This window comes from Sminthopsis crassicaudata, chromosome 2 (genome assembly GCF_048593235.1).
Source record: "Sminthopsis crassicaudata isolate SCR6 chromosome 2, ASM4859323v1, whole genome shotgun sequence".
In the NCBI taxonomy this organism is placed as follows: domain Eukaryota; kingdom Metazoa; phylum Chordata; class Mammalia; order Dasyuromorphia; family Dasyuridae; genus Sminthopsis; species Sminthopsis crassicaudata.
In genome coordinates, this window is record NC_133618.1 from 444,693,161 (window position 1) to 444,712,983 (window position 19,823).

A 19,823-nucleotide genomic window follows, 5' to 3' on the forward strand; every position below is an offset into this window, starting at 1 on the left:
TGGGCTAGTAATAAAGAATTGGAAACTTCCTGTTTGGACTGAATAGGAATCTACAATTCATAATCATCTATTTTCCTAATTTAGAATAGTCTCTACAACTTTAGGTTAGCATCTTTGTGTGGCTAAGAAAAGGAATTTAAAATGGGACAAAATAGCACAACAAGACCCTGCTACTGGCCCTTGGTCCTATCCCATATTAGGACACTTTTCTCTCCCATAACTTAGACTTTCAAAGAACTTTTGATAACTATTACAATGTAGATTGCAACACATTTGCACGGTTTTTGGATGTTTGCTTTTTCTCTTTTTTTTTTTTTTTTCTTTTTGATCTGATATTTCTATTGCAACATGATAAAGGTAGAAATATGCTAAGAAGAATTATACATATTTAACATATTGGATGGCTTGCCCTTTAGGGGAGGAGGTGAAGGAAAAGAGGGAAGAAACTTGGAATAGGGTTTCACAAGGATGAATGATGAAAACTCTTTGCATGTATTTTGAAAATTAAAAGCCATTATTAAAGAAATACACAGCTTGAAAAAAAAACCTATTACAAGAGAAGATTAATGTCTCAGACATAAAGGAGTGTTTAAGTATGTTGGATGGGAGGGAGGTGAGAGGGGAAACTTGCAGGAGCAAGATGTTATCTAATTCTTCCCTAGAAATTTGACTATTTAACTTGTATGGGATTAGACATGTAATAGAGCTGAAGAACAGCTAACTCAACCTGTCCAAGAACATTACACAAAAGCCCTTTTAATGATTAAAATAAATTCTGTCTCCTGAAATTCTTTACCATCCCTGAGATGGAACAATGAGTAACTTGAACACTGCATATTTGGAAACGCTTAGTACAATTAAAAAAAAAAAAAAAAAAAAACACAACTTAGTAAAAGTCCAAGTGCTATAGAAATGTGTCCCTGCCACAACTACTATTCTTCTGGAAAAAGCAATTCAAATCACTAAATTGAACAAATGCTGTAATCTCATGCAAATATAAAACCTGCCCAGAAATGTCTCTATGGAAATTACCTCTATTAAACCAGCCAACCCACAGTGAAATAGGGGGTAGGACTGGGGGAAGGAGAGCAAAACATTCCACTGTATTATAAGATCCTTTAGAAGGTGGGAACTAAATGATAGCATGGTAAAGTGGAAACTCTTGGCCTGGTTTCAGGTTAGAGACTTTGGGTTCAAATCCCAATTCTATATTTAATAGCTAATAATTATAAGCACTTTTAAGTTGTGATTCTCAGTAAATCATTTTTTTTTAATTTGGGTTTCCCTTTCTCACCTGTAAAGTAAGGGGGCTGAGTACTAGGACAAAGGATCATGAAATCTGCATTTATCCATATGTACTTACTTCAGATAGTAATAATGGTTGAAGAAATGCTATAGCTGACTAAAAAAGATTTTCCTTTATCTTCTTAATAGCCTTTTGGATTATATGATTTAATTTGTAAAGTTAGACATGGATATTTCATTTTCTAGTCTTTCTTTGGCTCTGTTCCGTAAGAGGTTTTTGTTTTTGTTTTTTAATTGTTTGGTCTGGGTCTGTGATTAAAGAAGTCCTGGTGAGAAATCCCTCTACCTAAGGAGATTTGAAGGTTGTTCTTAGTTGTCTAAGTCACTGGAAGTACTGACTTGTCTAGAGTCCCACAGCTACCATGTATGTTGGAAGAAAAATGTCTACCTACTACTCTAAGACAAGTAGCCTCCTTTTAGGAGCATCTGCATGAAAACACTTGTTCAGGCCCAATCCCCAAATCACCTAATCCTCGGGTGACATCAGAATTAATTGGCCAGTTAAATAAGATTATTACAAAGATTACAACTCTAAAGAAGCAAAGGGTCAAACAGTAACACAGGCAGATAAACATCTTAGGTGTTATTCAGGAAAATGTGCCTGTAAAGGAGAAAACTAGAAAACACTTCCACTTAAATGCCGGGAGAAAAAGGCAAACCTCTGTAAAAAGTTCCTCAGAGTATCTCAAATCATGACGTAGTTTTTGGCCTACTTCTTAAAACCTAGAAGAGTTTAGCAACTCAGATCTAAAACAAGCAAAACCCATCGATGTGATACCTCTATCATATGAAGAGAAATCACACAGCAAAATGGGCATTATGGGGCTTTTTTGTATCTGCCACAAGCTAAATACAAAGATGCTCTAGAAATGTTACATTAAGTACTAGAAGACAATTCTTCACCCGGTTCTAAAAGTAAGTGAGTGGCTCTGCCCAAGGAAAAGATGGCTGAATGACTTACAAATAGTAGGAAGTGCTTCATCAAAGCTAACTGAATTACAGGAACTCAAGCATGATACTAGTTTTGGAAGACAGGCCAACAATGGCGGGACACAGACATATCTTAAGGAGGAGTAGGACTGGGATTGGCAAAGAGGGACACTTCAGGTAAGAACAGCAAGAGAACCAAATCCATAAGCAGTCTATATCAACATAGTGAAACCAGAGGCCTTCTGCTGAATAGCAGGAGATAAGGAGCTAGAAAGGAGAATCACAAAATGTCCGTGCTGAGATCACTTACCATTCCCTAAGTTGGTAAACCTGATGGACTTTTCCCCTTCTCTCTGACTTCTTTCTTTCCGGACTTTGGCCTGGGTCACCCTCTTCTTTGGCTAAGGTGATCCTTACAGGTCTCCTCCTTTGACTACCATTTTAATATTTTTTTTGCTGGCTGTTTATCTCTTCCTGTACCTTAAATGTGAGAAGTCTTTTGGGGGTAATCTCACCACTTACCCCCTCTTTTCATTTTCCTTTTTGGCAATCCCACAGCTTTAATGAGCACCAATTTGCTGCCTGGCTCCCAAAGTCCTACCTCCACGCCCCATTTCTGCCTGGACTCCCAACTATCTGCCCATTACCAATGAAATGTCCATCTAATACCCGGAACTAAATGTATCCAAAACAAAGTTCATCTTGTCTTCTCTGGGAAACCCATCATGCCTCATCACTGTAAAGTGATGACATGACCATCTTCCAGTCACCAAGATGAACTCTTCACTCATCTTTGACTCATAGGATGTCAAGGTCTGTCAATTCTACCTCTACCGTTTTTCTTATCTGTCCCTTCCACATCCACTGCAACCATCCTAATGCAAGTTTTTATCCCTTTAAAATATACTGTATGTCTAGTTTTTATTAAACGAATTAATCTATTTTCTTCCACTCTACCTCAATTCATCCTTCCACATAAGTCCCTGAACCTTGGTTCTCCATTGCCTCTGAAATAAAATACAAATTCAGGATCCTGGCATGCAAGACTCTTCACTCCCATTCCAACCTACCTTTAGAGCTTCATGTATACTACACTTCTCCTTCACATTATTACTTTTTAGCCAAACTCAGTTCCTTGTTCTTCTCACCTTCTCCAACCTATGCCTTTGTTCATTCCTCAAACTGATTATTACTTCCCATTCTCAAATGGTCAATACTGTTTTAAGTGTCTTCCTTCTAGGCTCCACTCTTCCTGAGGATGGTATCTTTAGCACAACTCCTTCCCTGACTCTCCCAAGAGTCTCTCCCTCACCAAACTTCTGACAACACATTGCCTATAATTTTCATACAGGTTATTTTTCTACATATCTCTTCCCTTCCCTAGAATAAAATCTAAGCTCGCAGAGGTCAGGATTGGTCAGGTCTTTGTATATATGCAGCATCTTACACAGGACAGGCAACTTAAATGAACATTGGAAAGGATCTTGGATTCAGTTCATTCCTCTCACTTTACATATTATTGGAGAGTCAAAAATTTATTTTGGTTCAGGTTTTTTTTATTTGTTTGTTTGTTTTTTGTATGTTTTTATCACTTAAAAAAAAAAGTCACAAAAACCTGAAATGTTTGTCTAGAATATCCTTTGATCCAAGTCCCAATTTTATTAAGTACTCACCTGAAGTCAAGGTATTATGATATACTAGGGATACAATGATAAAAATGTCCCCTGCCTTCTAGATAGATAGGACAGTATACAATCTTCTATAGTATTTTAAGGTTTAATTTAAAAGTTTTTCCTCAACCTTATGAAGGAGAGTTGAACATGATGTTCCCATTCTGTAAGTAAGGAACCCGAGAGTCGATGAGATTAAATTTCTGGCCCATAGCTGTGACTTCTTGTCAGATTTAGAATTCAAAAGTAGGCCTCCTGAGTCCATTACAGTAGTCTTTCCACAATACTGTAGAAGTAAAATGTGAAAACAAAGGAGATATTCTGAAAAATTCTAAGAAAGCCCAAGGAAAGGCAACCCACTTTTCAACTTAAGGAATTCAGGGAAGGCTTCACAGAAGCAGCAGCAGTAAGCTGGGTCTTGACAAGAATTTCAGCAAAGATAAGAACAGGAAAATATTGTGGTTCTATATGATTAAGAAAGCAGAAGTAGAACTTGATTCCATTTAACAATCACATTTAGCCAGAATAAAGAGTGCATGAAGGGGAATATTGAGAAATAATATTAGAAAGGTGGGTCACTCAAATGCAATCTAGACTCAGATTGCAAAAGATGTTTAAGGATTTTCCAATTTATTGTATATGAAATAAGACAGTAGGAAGGCCTTTTAGCAAGGAAGTGACACTCAAGACTGTACAACCAAATTTATTTTGACAGCTCTGAGAAGGCTAAATTGATGGAGATGGGGAAAGCTAGAAGTAAGATGCTCAATTAGTTATAATATTACAGATAAGAGGTGATAAGGATTTAGTATAGAATATGGCTGGATAGATATAAGGTTATAAAAACAGAGGAGAGATAGAAGAAGAAAGCTTTCCAATTTGGGTTACTGAAAGGTAGATCACAAATCTGCCATCAAACTAGATCCTCAACTTTACATAGAGAAAATGTTAAAGCTAAATTTAAGAGTCAAAATCTTTCAACAAGAAGCACTGTTCCTCTACCCTGGTTATATGACAGATTAAGAGAATTCTGCTTCTTCAGAACATTTCTTTACGAGACAATTGGGATAAAGTGGCTGGCCTAGGGCCTCACAGCTAGGAAGTGTACCAATTAGTACTTCGTATATTTCATCTATATAGATTTATCTAATCCTTCAGATCTCTGTGGGTCAGGAAGGGTTAACTTAAATGTTAAAAATTTAATTTATGATTCTACAATGTTTTCCTGATGCTTTCAAGTGGTGATTATAATCTTAATTTTCATACTCTTTGTGGCTCAACCTGTCAACACATTCTATTGAATGCTCTTTTTGCTGGAATGTATTCTTAATTTCAGATGCTTTAGTTGGGGGATTTAATATATTCTTCCTAATAAAGGGATATCTGGTTCTGAAGCACTCCCTCAATAATAGGTGCTTCTGATTAGCCACCTGCAACTCATGGGGGAACTGAATGAACTCCATCTAAGTCCTAAGATGCCTGACCTTTATGTCCAAAGATGATAGAAACTATAGTACTTGCCACTTGGATGAAGTAAGGATGGGTTATTCACACGAAAACTTTATGCAGAAGGCACCTGGGCATCCTAGCAAAGATTTAATTGCTTCAAACTCTATTAGCTCGCACAGTATGCAGTTCAAACTCTTCTTCAGAAGAAACATTTATAGTAATAAGAACAAGATATTTAAAATCCAACAGAAGTTGAAAAAGCCTTTATTCTCTTCAAAAAAATGTGCTCTTCACCGGTTAGCCCTAAACTGAAACTGCTGGAAAGTACCTCCCACTGAAAGAACCCATTCTCTATTAGCACAGTAGTGAGGGTAACCAGAAGGAGAAAACCAAAACACACAGATGCCTAGCTTATTATTGGTATTCTACAGTTGAAGAAATGAAAAAAAAACACTAACCTCTGTTAATCCTAAAACCATGAAAACCTGCTAATGGAAGAACTTATTCTTAAAAGGCAACTGTTTTCCTCCCATTTAAATAGAAGTATCAATTTAAGCTTTCAAAATAGATTTTTTAAATCTACTACACTAATCCACAACACTCTAAAATGAAAAGAAGCAGTTATTTACCAGTCGAACAACAAAAATAAAGAAATTACATTTGGTTTATGGAAGTTAAGTTATAGCAATGCCAACAAGTAAAAGACTTGATAGTTGCAGTGGGCCCAGACTTCAACTTTTGTTAGTAGTTTCCTCAAATATGTAAACAGCTATCACAGTAAATGTCAAAAGTTTAAAATTAAGAGTTTAAACAATTATTTTTACAATTCCAGTTTAAATGTATTTGAAAAGAGTCTTTGAGGAAATCATAAAGGACAAGGTGGTAATGTCTCGAGCAACTGAAAACTGGCCCAAGACAAGCCAAAATTGAGGTGTCTTCAAATATTTACAGCAATGGTATTAAACTCAAATATAAAACAGGGCCACACTACAATATATAAAGATCCCTGAAGGCTGCACATGATCTCAGAAAAATCGCATACTGACATTTTTATTGTATTTTTACATCTTATTTTGTTAAATATCTCCCAATTACATTTTATTCAGGTTCAGTTGTGGCCCACTGTTGTTGACACCTAGTTGACAGCACAGTAAGTATTTGAAGAAGGTTCTTTAAAATGTCAGGTTAGTCTATAAATCCTATTTTTGCCATGGATTTCCCCTTGAAAGTATTCCTCGTATGCTTTCTCTTTTCCTTAAGATTCTTCATTTTAAGTTATCTCTAGTTCTGTTCAATTTTTAAACTTGCTAGCCATATTTCAAATTGATAACCTTTTTCATCAATTAATTTTTAAGCAACCATTGGCTCAGTCCAATCTTACTCAAATGAGGGAATAAGACTTTCACAGCCCACATTAAAATGGGCTTTCTTTAAGCAGAACTTCTTGAAAACTGAATTCAAGAAAATTAGCTATTAAAAACGCTAGAATTCTGACCCTTTACTGAAACTTTGGCAGAACATGGACATTCTTTCTCTCAGTAGAGAAAATCATATTTTTCTACAACAATCTAAGTTCTCACTTTAAATGTTTTAAGGATGTGACATTTGGATGTAAAAATTGGCAAGAAGTTATCAGCTGGACTGTCAAAGTACATGTATTAAGATTTGCATATAAAATAAGAATTAATTTTTGGTGTACTGAACACAGTAGGCTCTCAGCTTGCAAGTTGAGGTTTTTTTTATAAGGACTTTCCAGATATAGCTCCTAATGTCAAAAAGAAATCTTTAGGAAGTTTAATGGTAAGAACAAGTCTTCACATCACTAATAATGAGAACTTGGCATTTCATTTATAAAATATCTGTAACCCAAAGCTTTGGGCAGCTTAGTAGAAAATCCATAGAGTTCTATTAAAAAACCTGTAAATTAGTTGTAAAATAGACTTCCCTAACTCTGTTCTGAGAGGATAACTTTGCTTCAAGTAATTGACACTACCTTTATCAAAAGCACCCAGCTTTCATAATGTTAGGACTCCTACAGAGGTTGTTTGCCATCCAAGCCATAGGTGGTAGAGGTTGTTGTTATTTTAGAAGCAGGGGCAAGTTCCTGGGGTTTTCTGGCCATCTGTAACAGTCTACTCCCAAAAGGAAAATGATCTTTAAAGCAGCAACTAATGATTACTTATCCATAGCAAAAAAAAAAAAAAAGAGAGAGAGAACACAGCAAAAAAATAAATCTGAAATCAAAATGCAAATATAACTTCAAGTTTTGCCTAGGTTTCATTTACCTTGTTTATGGAAAGAATCTATGACTAATTAAGCCCGGGAATTCCCTATCTAGAATCTTTAACCTGGAGTAAAATCTAAATTCCAAATCGTTTAGTGCCAAAGTCTGATATAAACTCAGTCTTTCTTATTCCAGTGTCCAGCATTGTATTCCCATGGCATATTGTCTCTACTATGAAATTAAGTTAACAATTTTGTAAATAGACTTTAACCAGCAGCACCTGTAAGACTATTTTAAGTAACTTCCCTTTTTACCAAAAAGTCATATAGTTCCATCATCTCCCTCCTCATTTTTACCTGTATCCTGAGAAAGAGTTAGGGCAACTTATCCACCAATGGGAATTCTTAAAAAGTTCCTCTGAGACATCATCTTAGAGATTACCTGTATCTAATGCTTATGAAGTTACCCAAAATCATGGTGGGGTGGGGATTGGGAAGAGAAAGGTAAGCAGTGCTGTGATGCTTTGGAGTTCACAGAATGCTTTACTTATAAGCTGTGGGATGGGCAGCATGAGAATTATTTCCATTGTACAAAGGCGGAAATGGTCTCTCAAGTTCACAGAGCCAGGACTTTAATGAGGCCTGAAGGCACATTCTACAAACCTGCCATACCACTGGGTATATTTATTAAAACAAAAATTTACATTTATGTAAAAAGATAGGAAAACGATGGTCACATTCTAGCCCCAAATAGAAAAATGGAAAGTAAAACTATTTCACCCAATAGGATTCACTGAACTCTAACTATTGGACTTTTCTGCCTACTTTCCAAAAGCATCATCTTGAGGAAAAAGTATGGGAAGAACATTTATTCTAGAATCAAAGAACTTGGGCTTCACGTTCTACTTCTGATTACCTGGATGATCTCGAGCAAACCCCTCATATAGCCTGGGTCGTGGTTCCCTGGATTGTAAAAGGAAGGGCTGGACCAGAAGGTCCTGGAGAACCCTCCCCCAACTGGGGAGAGATAAAATCCTATGACTTTTAGATGTTAAGACTAACAAAGAATAGTATTATAGTCAGTCATTTAAATGACTGATCTAGAATAACTTCTACCATGACCTGATGCATAAGGTAGCCAAGTACTTGGAAGATCAACGAAAGGATGAGAACATCAAGTTTAAGCTTCAAAACAAGCATAATAATGATAGTTCCAAGTTCCTGCAGCAAATACAGCTGAGAAAGGGGGCCAGTTCCCTCTAGATGAAAAACTGGCTTCTCTTACTGAGCTTTTTATTTCAAATATGCTCATTATTAGCTCAAAACACTTAATTTTTGCCCTATCATTCTCCAAAGGTCAAGCAAGGTTGGGAAGGAGTATGTGTGGGGCCTCCAAGAAATGGTTCTCAAGATACTTCAGGTGCATCAACAAAAGAGTTAAGAATAACATGGTATGCCTAGAGGAGGCAATTAGTCAACATAGGTACTGAGAGAATAGGGACACTTTCTTCTGGTATATTAATGCTGAAAACACTAATCTCAAAGCACTAAAGATTGACCTAAAGTAAATCTGTCCAAAGGAAAAGGTAACATGAAGTTTTGCTGAAGGAAATATTATAGACCACGAAATATTAAAGCCATAAAGATCATTTAGTCCAGTCCTTTAATTCTATAGAAGAAATGAAAGCCCTAAGAAACTAATTCAAGGACATATAGTTAGTTAGTAAGAGAGAACAAAATCTTTTTTTTTTTTTTTTTTTTTTTTTTTTTACTACAAATCTAATGTTCTTTCTATTGCCCAAGTACCTGTGAAACACTTCTCTTTCCAACACATGCCAATGTGCAATGCCTCTTAATCCCTCCCACCCACCCCCAAACTCCTACTAGTTCCCTTTCCCCTTGCACTAGGAAGTGACACAGGTGGAACTGAGTGTAGAACGAGTTGGAGATGTTAGTTTTACTGTGAAACTTGGGAAACACAATTGGTCTGAATCAAAGGAGTACTCCAAACAAAAAAGAACATTTTGGAGTGAACTAGAGTTATGATTTGGTCTAAGATCAAATCTTCCCAATATTAGTACCTTGTCATGTGAGTACAAAATACCCAAAGGACATTTATAGACGAGATGTTTTTAATGCATAATAGCACTAAGATTTCACCTTTATCCCATTAGTAGCAAAGTCTACTTTGGCATATATTTGGGCTCTAATAAAGTAAAATTGAAAAAAGCAGTTGAAAATTCTATTTTTGTACTTAATAGCTCTCTAATTCATAGGCAACTGGTTCCAGTTACTGGGTCATCCATAATCTGGGTAATTCTGAGATTAAGAAAGAAACAAGAACATCTACATTATGTAAAAGTACTTATCTGGGACCACATAGCCACAAAGATTTCGAGTGTGGAAAATACATGCCATAGTTTTGTTAAGACTAATTCCATATCAGAGAACCAAAAAGGAGAATTCAAATCTTCAGTAATCTTGATTTAGACACTCCAGAATATATATGAATTCTTTCATCCCCCCCCCCCAAAAAAAAAAGACCATAAAGTAACTTTAAGAACTCAGAAAGAAATCATACTAATTTGACTATTTGTTATGGAAGAATGAAACTTCCTTTCAAGGAAGGAATTTTCAAAGTTGCAAACTATTCTAAATAGTTCTACACGAGGTCCAAGTGACAAAATTATTAATAAAAACATAAAAAGTGTTGACCAAATAGTTAAAGAATGCTTCATGGCAATAATATGAAAAAAGGAATCTATTTGTTTAAAAATAGGAACAAAAGATAAGAATTATGGCCAGAAACACATTTTTTAATCTTTAAAGAAATTGGAGGGGAAGACTTATACCTCTTCCCTTAAAACTGTAGGTATATAAAACATTAATGACATTCCTGAATAACACAACCATTTGGATAATGATATCTCTTTCATTCTTTGACAACCTTCACCTGATCTATTTACTCAATAAATCTCAGCTATGCTATGACTTTCTTCTCCTTAGGCTTTATTCCCAAGTGTTTGAAAATTACTCTAGTTAAAGTAGATCTTGAGTAAGGGGTGTTTTTTTTTCTTTCACAAATACGTGAATGAATAGCAGTTCAAAATCAGCATATAACTTACAAAAATGAGCAATCTCTACCAGAAAAGATTCATGGCTACAATAAAATAGCTAAATGTAAGACAGCCCAAAACTTCCCCCCCAAATTCCTCCTTTTCCCATTTAATTCCACTTTTCACTTGTCAGTCTATCAGCACAGACCATACCTCTCTCTCCTCTTTCCCTCAAATACCAAAAGAGGGTCAAGTACAATGCTGCCACCTATGTATTTATGTAGGACCGATGAAATTTAAATTTCATCCTATTGCTGCTACTTATCTCCCCCATATCTGAGACCCAGGTTGGATAATGTAGCAAATACAGCCTGTAAAATAAAAATGACTGGTTTGCAAAGAACCCAAAGTGGAAAAGTATTTGTTCATAAGTTGCCAGTACATTTTACATGTTACTGTTAACACAAAGGAAAATATTTTAAGTCTTGGAGGTAGAAGGACTAATCTGGGCTTCAAAAACTTTTCTGCCACTTCTTACCAGTGTGACTGCATTAGGCAAGTTACTTATCCTATAATCTCTTTAGAACTCAGTCTCCATATCTGTAAAATAATGACTTTATGTTGGACTCAACCATCCCTCACAGCCCTAAACCTAGGATGCTAAGATTTCAAACAGATCCCCAACACTTACTTTATTCAGGTATTTCCCCACCCAATTTTGTCAAATTCTAAGTAAAAAATCTTGAGAAAGGGGTATTATGAAACTTACTAGCAAAAAAATTGTTATACTTTGCCTTTTCCTGGACCACCCTGTGATCTATGTGCCACTGAATCACTATATAACTAAGAGATTGCTAGATACAGAATTTGAATCAAAGGCTAAATACAACTGATTATTTGCAGCCTAAATACAAAGTTCATTGGGATGTCATTGGTCTTTTGAATGTCTTATCATCAGCCAAGCTCCTCAGAAATGCTAATTTTCCCTCCTAAATCTTTTGCTTCTATTGGCTTATTCAAATTGGAAATAAAATCAATAATAAGTTAAGGAAAGGCTCTCAAGAAAGGGAATACATGCAAGGAGAAATCTAAGTGATGTAAAGCAAAAAAACAAAAACACACTAAACTTTTTTTTTTTTTTTTTTAAAGAAATTAAATTCTCCAAATTTGGAACTTATCTTCATTAAAGTTTCACATATAAAGTAATCAAAAAAAGAATGAGGACAAGAATATTTATTTTCCATGTTGTACTTAAAATAATAATCCCTTTAAATCTTTATAGCACCTTTCAAAATAGTATATCTTTTATTATCTCACTTGACTAATAACAACCCCATGAAAGTGAATAGGCCAAAACAGGTAATGAATCAGATTGTTTCCTGGGATCATACATAAAGTGATAAGGCAAGGACTAGAACTCAAAACTTGGGAGGAAGGAAGAAAAATTTGCAACACAAGAGTTTTGTAAAAATGAATGTTGAAAACTATCATTAAATATACTTGGAAAAATAAAATAATATTGAAAATTAAAAGGGAAAAAAAAAATAGAACCCAAGACTCCTGACTCAGGCAGGCTCTTTCCCCTAAGACAAACTATTAAAACAGAGCCCAAATTATATATATATATATATATATATATATATATATATATGTATGTATGTATGTATGTATGTATGTGTGTGTGTATACACACAAGCACAATATCAAGCCTCTTACAAGTTCAATTAATCTCCTTGAATTTAACATTTACAACTACATTATAATATAATCTCAAAGAATCCAAGAAGCAAACACTGTCAAACAATATTCTGAAATCACTCCCCATACTTGAATACAGGTACCTCTGGCATGGAACACACCTGTTAACAAATCATGTATGCTACCATAAAGATCATCTAACATAAATCACACAAATTGTAAAATGGTCAGGGTATTGAATTAACACTGGGTTTTTGTCAAACAAAATTCTATCTTGTTAAGAATACTATCCTCCAAGAGTAGAGAGGACTTGAGCTTTAGATGACCAGCTTTTGGATGGGCAGGTCAAGAGTCCTCTATCTTCTCTAGAAGGGCATTGAATCAAGATGATCTGAAGAAAATAAATGAATCTTCTGACTCATGTCTTCACAATTCTACCTCAACAGTGGAAATTACCCTTATTAAGGCAGTCATATAAATAGCTACCTTTCTAATCATGATTATTCTGGGAAAATACAATGTCCTGTCTCACTTATTTTACTGCCTTATATTGTGTCAGGGAATAGAATATAAGTAAAATTATATGGCCTAGAAAATATTTTCTTTCTTTCTTTTTTTTCCTGAGGCTGGGGTTAAGTGACTTTCCCAGGGTCACACAGCTAGGAAGTGTTAAGTATCTGAGACCAAGTGTCTGAGACCAGATTTGAACTCGGGGCCTCCTGAATTCAAGGCTGGTGCTCTATCCACTGCACAACCTAGCTGCCCCTAGAAAATATTTTCTAAGTTGAATTAGCTAAAAACAAATTTTAAAAGTCATTTGATTTTTAGATACAGTTAAATGCCAATTATTAAAAGAATCAAGTGAATGTGGCCCTAAAAGCTGCTATTTAATTATTATATTAATGTTAGCTATTGAATTGTTTGCTAGCCCCTCCACTGTGGGAGAGGTCAAACTCAAATGTAGCCTGAGTCTGTAGGTTAGAATGAAATTTTCTACTATCTATGCTGTCCTGTCTCTTTTTACCCAGACACTCAAAAAAGTTGGCTAAATTCAGAAACATACCTACATTAGCCCACCGGCTGTTATACTGGTTTTTTCCTGTCTAGAAAATATGGTTTTTTAAAGTCTCTTGGATTTAAGCAGTGTGGCAGTAGGTGGATATGATATAGTGGATAAAGAACTTGCTCATACCTAAGTTTGAATTGGACTGATAACCACCCAGCTATATTATCCATGTATAAGGCATTAGACTTCTGATTTCGGGCTTCATGATAAGAAAAAAAGGAGCTAATAATTGCACCTCAGATGGGCTACTATATAAGACAAATAAGGCAAACTACATAAAACATTTTACACACTTTGCTATGATGTACAAATGTCAGCAATTATTGTCATCAAGGTCTAAATTTGTGAGATTTATGAGATCTACTAGATTGGAGATTCAAAAAGTATCTTTCAAGTAGTGCCTGCAGACTTCTCATGACTTCAATATCCAAAGGACCAACAGAATTCTTGTTGCAGTAGAAATGGATAAGGCACTATTTCTTGATACCTAATAATTCTCCAACGTTTTACTTTCAGGACATTTTTACATTCTTGAAAATTGAGGACCTCTCTACAAAAACTCTTGTTTATGTGAGCTTTATCTGTCAATATTTACTATATTTAAAATGAAAACATTTTAGTATTATAATTAAAGTTTTGAGTTCATGGACCCCTTGAAAAGGTCTCAGGAATCATTAGGGGTTCCCAGAACACACTAGAAATCACTGTCTAAGGAGATGCAAATGCCAGGTCCCACCATTCCTTACCTCAAAAACATGGTCAAAGAATTAAGAAACCAGGGGGAAAAAACAGATTCACAGAGCAGAACACACTGTGCCTCTGCCATTAGCACAGAAAAAATAAAAGGAATCAATACAATAGGATGTCAAATAATGAACAAATAGCATTACCTACAATAAACATGTCAAAATATTTAACTTTACTATATGACAGTGAATCTAAACATCAGTGATGGGCAAGGTAGAGCAGCAGTGTGACAGTTCTTAGTCCCTTGGAGCAATCAATGTAAGATCATGAGTGGCCAAGAATTTTTCAGTTCAACATACTCTTCACACCATTTTGACAAAATAACAGAACGGTAAATACTTCCCTAGCACTTAGATCTTTGCAGATAAGAGAGTGGAAGGGAGAGGGAATACCTTAAGCACCTGAAGTCTTATTTTATAATAAACTTCTTAAAAGAACAATAATACTTTTCATAAATAAGATTCCTTTTAGCAACCAAAAACAGGTCAGAGAATATGGGAGTTCCAAACTCAACAAGAACCAAAACAATAAACCTATATGCAATTTAAGATGGGATAGAATCTATTTTTACCCCTGAAAGGCATGGGGATGAGGAAAGAGGGCAATTCAAGTTATATGTATAAATTTGCACTGTTTTTGTAAAGTTTGTAAATTTGTAAATAGGACTAAGTCCACTCCTAATAAAGACCAACTTAAACAAACTTGCCTAATTCAAAGACTAGAATTAAGACAATTAAATTCATGTAATTGGACTTTGATGTTTCCCTTAGAAAAACAAGAGTGTAGAACTCTTTTAGGTGGTTAGATAATTTCTAGCTATCTAGGTGGCTCTTTATAATGCCAGAAGTAGGTTGCTAACACTAGCGTAAGCCTTCCTTTGAACTATGCTGGCAAAAACACAGCTCCTAAACTGAAAGCTTGGAGTTTTGGGGAACCAAAACCAAAACCAAGAAGCATCTTCTGCTAGAGAAGCAGACACCAGAAACACATAAATATTTGATGTTACCAAGTCTTTCCCTGCAACCTTTTCTAAACCTCTTCAAGTCTACATTATCATTTTTGATAGAGAAACTAAATGTTTGTTCTTCTCCATAACAAAATCTGTTCGAATTGAGATAGAGGTTGGCCATAATAACTACAGTAGCAAAGACAGCATGCAGATAAATTAGAAATTGCTAGAATAACTACAATCAATGTTATCTACAACATAATTTACCTCAGAAAAACAGCCTATTTCCCATGTGCAGTCTAGATATAGTCCTCGGAACTACTAACACATTGGTGGAGGAAAGAGCCTTAAAACATTCTGAAAACCTTGCTATAAATACTAGCTACATGCTAACTCACCCCCAGTTTCTCAGCCCAAAAATTTTTCTCCACATTACAACCTCAAGGATTCCAAAAGAGCAAAGAGATGAGAATTTCAACAAATCCTGTTCCTACCCAGGTTTCTCTATCATACCTCAATTTAGGGGAGAAAAAAGGGCAACTTAAAAAAATTTTGTTTCTGATTGTTTTCTGGGAAGCTAGTCTTCCCTTTTCAGACTTTTCTTTCTAGCCTTTAAAGGTCTGGTTTAAATGGATAGTAAAGAAATTCTTAGTTCTCTTATAATTCTCCCCCGGTAGGGAACAGTCTTCTACTCAATGCCCCATTTCATTGCTGCACAAGACAGTTTCAAACTAAGCATACCATGATGGTCTGCTTATTACAAGATTCAAAAACTCAGCAGAAGCCTCTTACCACTGAAGTGGCTAAACTCAGGCTAAATTGAGCAGAATTCTGTATTTATAGAAGTTACATATATAGCCAAGCTCATCAGTGGAAAGTGACAAAATGCTATATAGCATACAACTTTTTCCATTTGACTTTTCATAAAAGTGTGCAAGATGAACTATTATTTTATTGGGAAGGAAAAATTCCTCTTACATGGAATTGGTAGAAATAATAAACTAATTAATTAACTTTTCGGAAAAGGGTTAGAAAGCAACTAATAAAAAGAAAGCAAGAGCCCTCAACTCCTGAAAGTCTGTGGTTGGTATGTAATCCCAAAGAGAAAGAAATTACAGATTTTAAGGGCTGGTTGTCTTATCTGATTTGGGACGAACAAAATCCTCTTTTTTACTCTCTCAAATTCTAGAAGATAGGTCCTAGAGAATCTCTCATTTTGAAGCTAGACTTTAAACTACTTTTCAAAGCATTTCTAAGTGCCATAATCCACAAAGACAAGCTCTAGCCGCATGTGCTAATTGTCCGTGAGCAGTTGTTAGAATAAAACAATTTCTAAGCTTGGCTATCCCAATTCCCAAGACAAGCAATTTACAAACTTTTTTGGAATGGGGATAAATTATTACAGCACGTTTTCTTCCCCACCTTTGTTCAGAGCAAAAAATGATGCTCTACAGATGATGTATTTAGTTTTAGATTTATAATCACAATCTCAATGCAAGGTAAAAAGGTAATATAGATCTTGTTTTTTTAAAAAAGGGCAAAGCAACAGTTGCAAAACTGACCTTTCATTTTAGAGGGAGGAATGGAAACAAACCAGATGCAGAAGGAGAATGAAAAAAAATAATGTAAGCTTCTTTAGAAAAGAAAGAAAAAAAAATCAAACTCTCCCCTCTCCCTTCCAGTAAAGACGGTGATTTATAGGGCTTTTCTCTGCAGAAAGCTCCTCCTGGGCAGCTCTAGCAAGGAGTCGAGGGAGGGAGAGAAAGACAGACACAGAAAGAAGAGGAGAGAGAAAAAGAAAATGGCGCAGAGACTAAGTCCTGACTGTCGACAAGGCGACTTTCCAGGGGGGAATCCGGGGCCTGAAAGGCTCCCAGGCGCCGGCTCGGCAGGGATCAGGGACGTCGGAGGCCCCCTCTAGGGCGAACCGGGGTCCCCGGGGGGCCAGGAGCCCCGCAAAGGGGCGGTCGGGGCGGCTCGATGGGAACAATGGGGCCGGTGAGCGAGGGAGACGGGACTTAGTCTCTGGGACGCCATGTCTGTCCTTTCCCATCCGCAGCCGGGGAGAGCCGGGCGGCGCAGGCGGGCCTCTCCCCACCCCCCCAGGGCAGGGGGCCCAGCTCGGGCCGGGGTGCACACTCACCATTCACTCGGAAATCCGCATCGATCTGTGGGGAGGGAAAGGAGAGGAAATCAAGCCTCCAATAAATAAGGCACACTAGGTCGAGGTGGGGGTGGGGGAAGCAGAGAGAGGAGACTGGCGGGGGAGGGGGCACCAGGGGTCTGACTCCCTACCTTCTCACGGGGGGAGCAGAAAGCCGGGCACGGTGGGGAGGGGGCTCGCCCTTTCAAACTTTAACTTCCCGGCATTTCCAGCCCGCCGCCTCCAGGGCGCCCCCCCTTCTACTCCTGCCAGCGCGGATCCCCCAAAGCAAGAACCCCTTTCCTTCAACACATTCCCCAAACGACCCACGACACGGGGTGGGCAGGAGGGGGGGGACCTGTCATCTCCCCCAGCTACCAAAAGTCAAAGATGGAAGGGGAGGCAAGCTAAGGCAGCGTCCGGGGGAGGAAGGCCCGGCTCTGGGGGAAGGGGGAAGTGAGAAGCCGGCTCTCAGAGGAGCCGGGCCCGGGGGCGCCAGGAAGCCGGGCCCCGGGGCGGGGGCGGAGGAGCCGGGGACTCGAGGCCGGGGGCAGCCGAGCCCGGAGATCGGGGACATCTGCGGGCCGGCTTACCTGGGAGTCGTTGTGCAGTTGATCCCCACTCATGTCGGACGCAGCCGCGGCACCGGCGGGACTGGGAAGGGGACGGGCGATAGGAGGCACAGACTGCTCGGACCCCGGCCTTGAGTAAGGAGATCAGGCCTCGGAGCAAAGGAGGCGGTGGGCGAGAGAGGCCGAGGAATCAGCAACAGCAGCGGGAATGGCGGCGTCGGCGGCAGCGGCAGCAGCGGCAGCGGCAGACACTGGGGAGGGAATGAAGCTCCGAGGAGTTGTGTAACAGACTAAGTTCGCATTTCTTCCCACTGCGCCTGCGCGGCCGCTTTTAAACAGAACCCGGCGAGAGGGAGGGGGGCGAAACAGGAAGGGAGGAAAGAGCACTGTAGGAGGGAGGAAGAAGAAAACCAGCAGCCTTTAGAGAAACTGGCTTGGTTCTGGGAGAACCCGCCTCTCGCTACTCAAATGGTTGGCTCTGATTTGCATCTCAAGCCACGCCCCACGTCGAGACAGCCCCAACCACCCCATCCAGCGCGGAACTTCATTTGCATAAGGAACTCCTCCTTCCACCGCTCAGTCGGAGTCCCCGCTCTTCTCCAGCTTCTCTCCTCCCCCCACCTCCACAGCCCTGCTCTTGGAGTCAGAGCCCGCCGGCTGGCGCGGGGCTCGGAACGAAGGGGCTCCTGGCGGCGTCGGCAACCCCCGGCTCTGCGCAGTGCGCAGGCGCCTTTGGCCGCTCTGGGGCCTCCGGAGTCGCAGGGCGCTCGCTACATGGTTGGCTTTTAAAGACTGGCAGCCGCAAGCAACAGTGGGCGCAGTGAGAGAGAACCTGCCTGATCCTAAATGTCACATTTGTACATCCCCCCTCACCCCCCGGTCCGAACAGCATTACCGGAAGTGTTACCTTCCTAATGGAGTGTCCTCTGCTGCAAAGTGAGCGTGTGCACTGAGGATCTTTAACCCCTCCTGGCGCTAAATCCCACAATCCGTCCGCCTCGGCACTCATCCCCATGGAACTGGAAGTAACAGTCCAAACCTCTCATTTAATAGATAAGAAAATATTTTTTTAAAAAATAGATAAGAAAATAGAGGTTCACAACCACGCTTCTCCAAAATCAAAGGCCGGCCGCTGGCCAAAACTAGAACTCAGAACGCGGGCTTCCTGACACCGGCCACTGCCCTGTGTGTTGCCCACTGTGGAAAATACACCTTCTCAGCATTAAGTTAGGCGCTGTCTCTAAAGTCCCTCCCAGCTTTCACATGTTAGGGGCCTAGCTGCGCAACCATTCCAGTCTAATTGATTTGCTTTTCTGGCAAAAAGAGTGTCCATGGGCGGCCCAGTGGCCGTGGCCACTCTATGTGGTACTTCCAGGCTCCTCGGCCTTTGTAAGAAAGAACTGCTTTTAAAAAGCCGTTGAAATCTAACTCTTTTTATAGTGGGTGAATAATGGACTAAAGGTTCAAGAGACAGTACAGATGTACTGATGGCTCGTGTGTTTTGTTTAACTGTGCTGTGTTACAAGGGTGGCTGATTATACAGCAGGAGGGTGATTTCAGAGAGGCCTGGAGAGCCTCACATGAACTGATGCTGAGTGAAACGAGCAGGACTAGGAGATCGTTGTATATTTCAACAACAATAATATATGAGGATGTATTCTGATGGATGTGGCCCTCTCCAACAATGAGATGAACCAAATCAATTTCAATGATCTTGTAATGAAGAGAACCATCTGCACTCAGAGAGAGGACCATAAGAACTGAGGGTGGATCACAACATAGCATTCACACTTCTTTTGTTGTTGTTTGCTTGCATTTTGTTTTCTCTCATTTTTTAATCCAATATTAGATTTAACATATTTTCATCGTGTTTAACATGTATTGGATTACTTCCTGTCTAGGAGAGGGGGTCGGGGGAAGGGAGGGGAAATTGGAACACAAGGTTTTGCAAGGATTGATGTTGAAAAATTATCCATGCATCTCTTTTGAAAATTATAAAGCTTTAATTAAAAAAC

General features: G+C 38.5%; 1 protein-coding gene across 1 annotated transcript in view; it reads right to left on the bottom strand.

Moving 5' to 3' along the window:
• Positions 1–18,113, bottom strand: part of TOP1 (DNA topoisomerase I) — a 106,332-nt gene extending 88,219 nt beyond the window's left edge. The window contains exons 1-2 of the mRNA XM_074292657.1: positions 17,830–18,113; positions 17,237–17,261 (exon numbers count right to left, since the gene is read on the bottom strand). Of these exons, the coding sequence (XP_074148758.1) occupies positions 17,237–17,261; positions 17,830–17,862 (58 nt within the window). The 5' untranslated portion in view covers positions 17,863–18,113. The remainder of the gene's footprint in view (positions 1–17,236; positions 17,262–17,829) is intronic.
• Between the last annotated feature and the right edge of the window lie 1,710 nt (positions 18,114–19,823).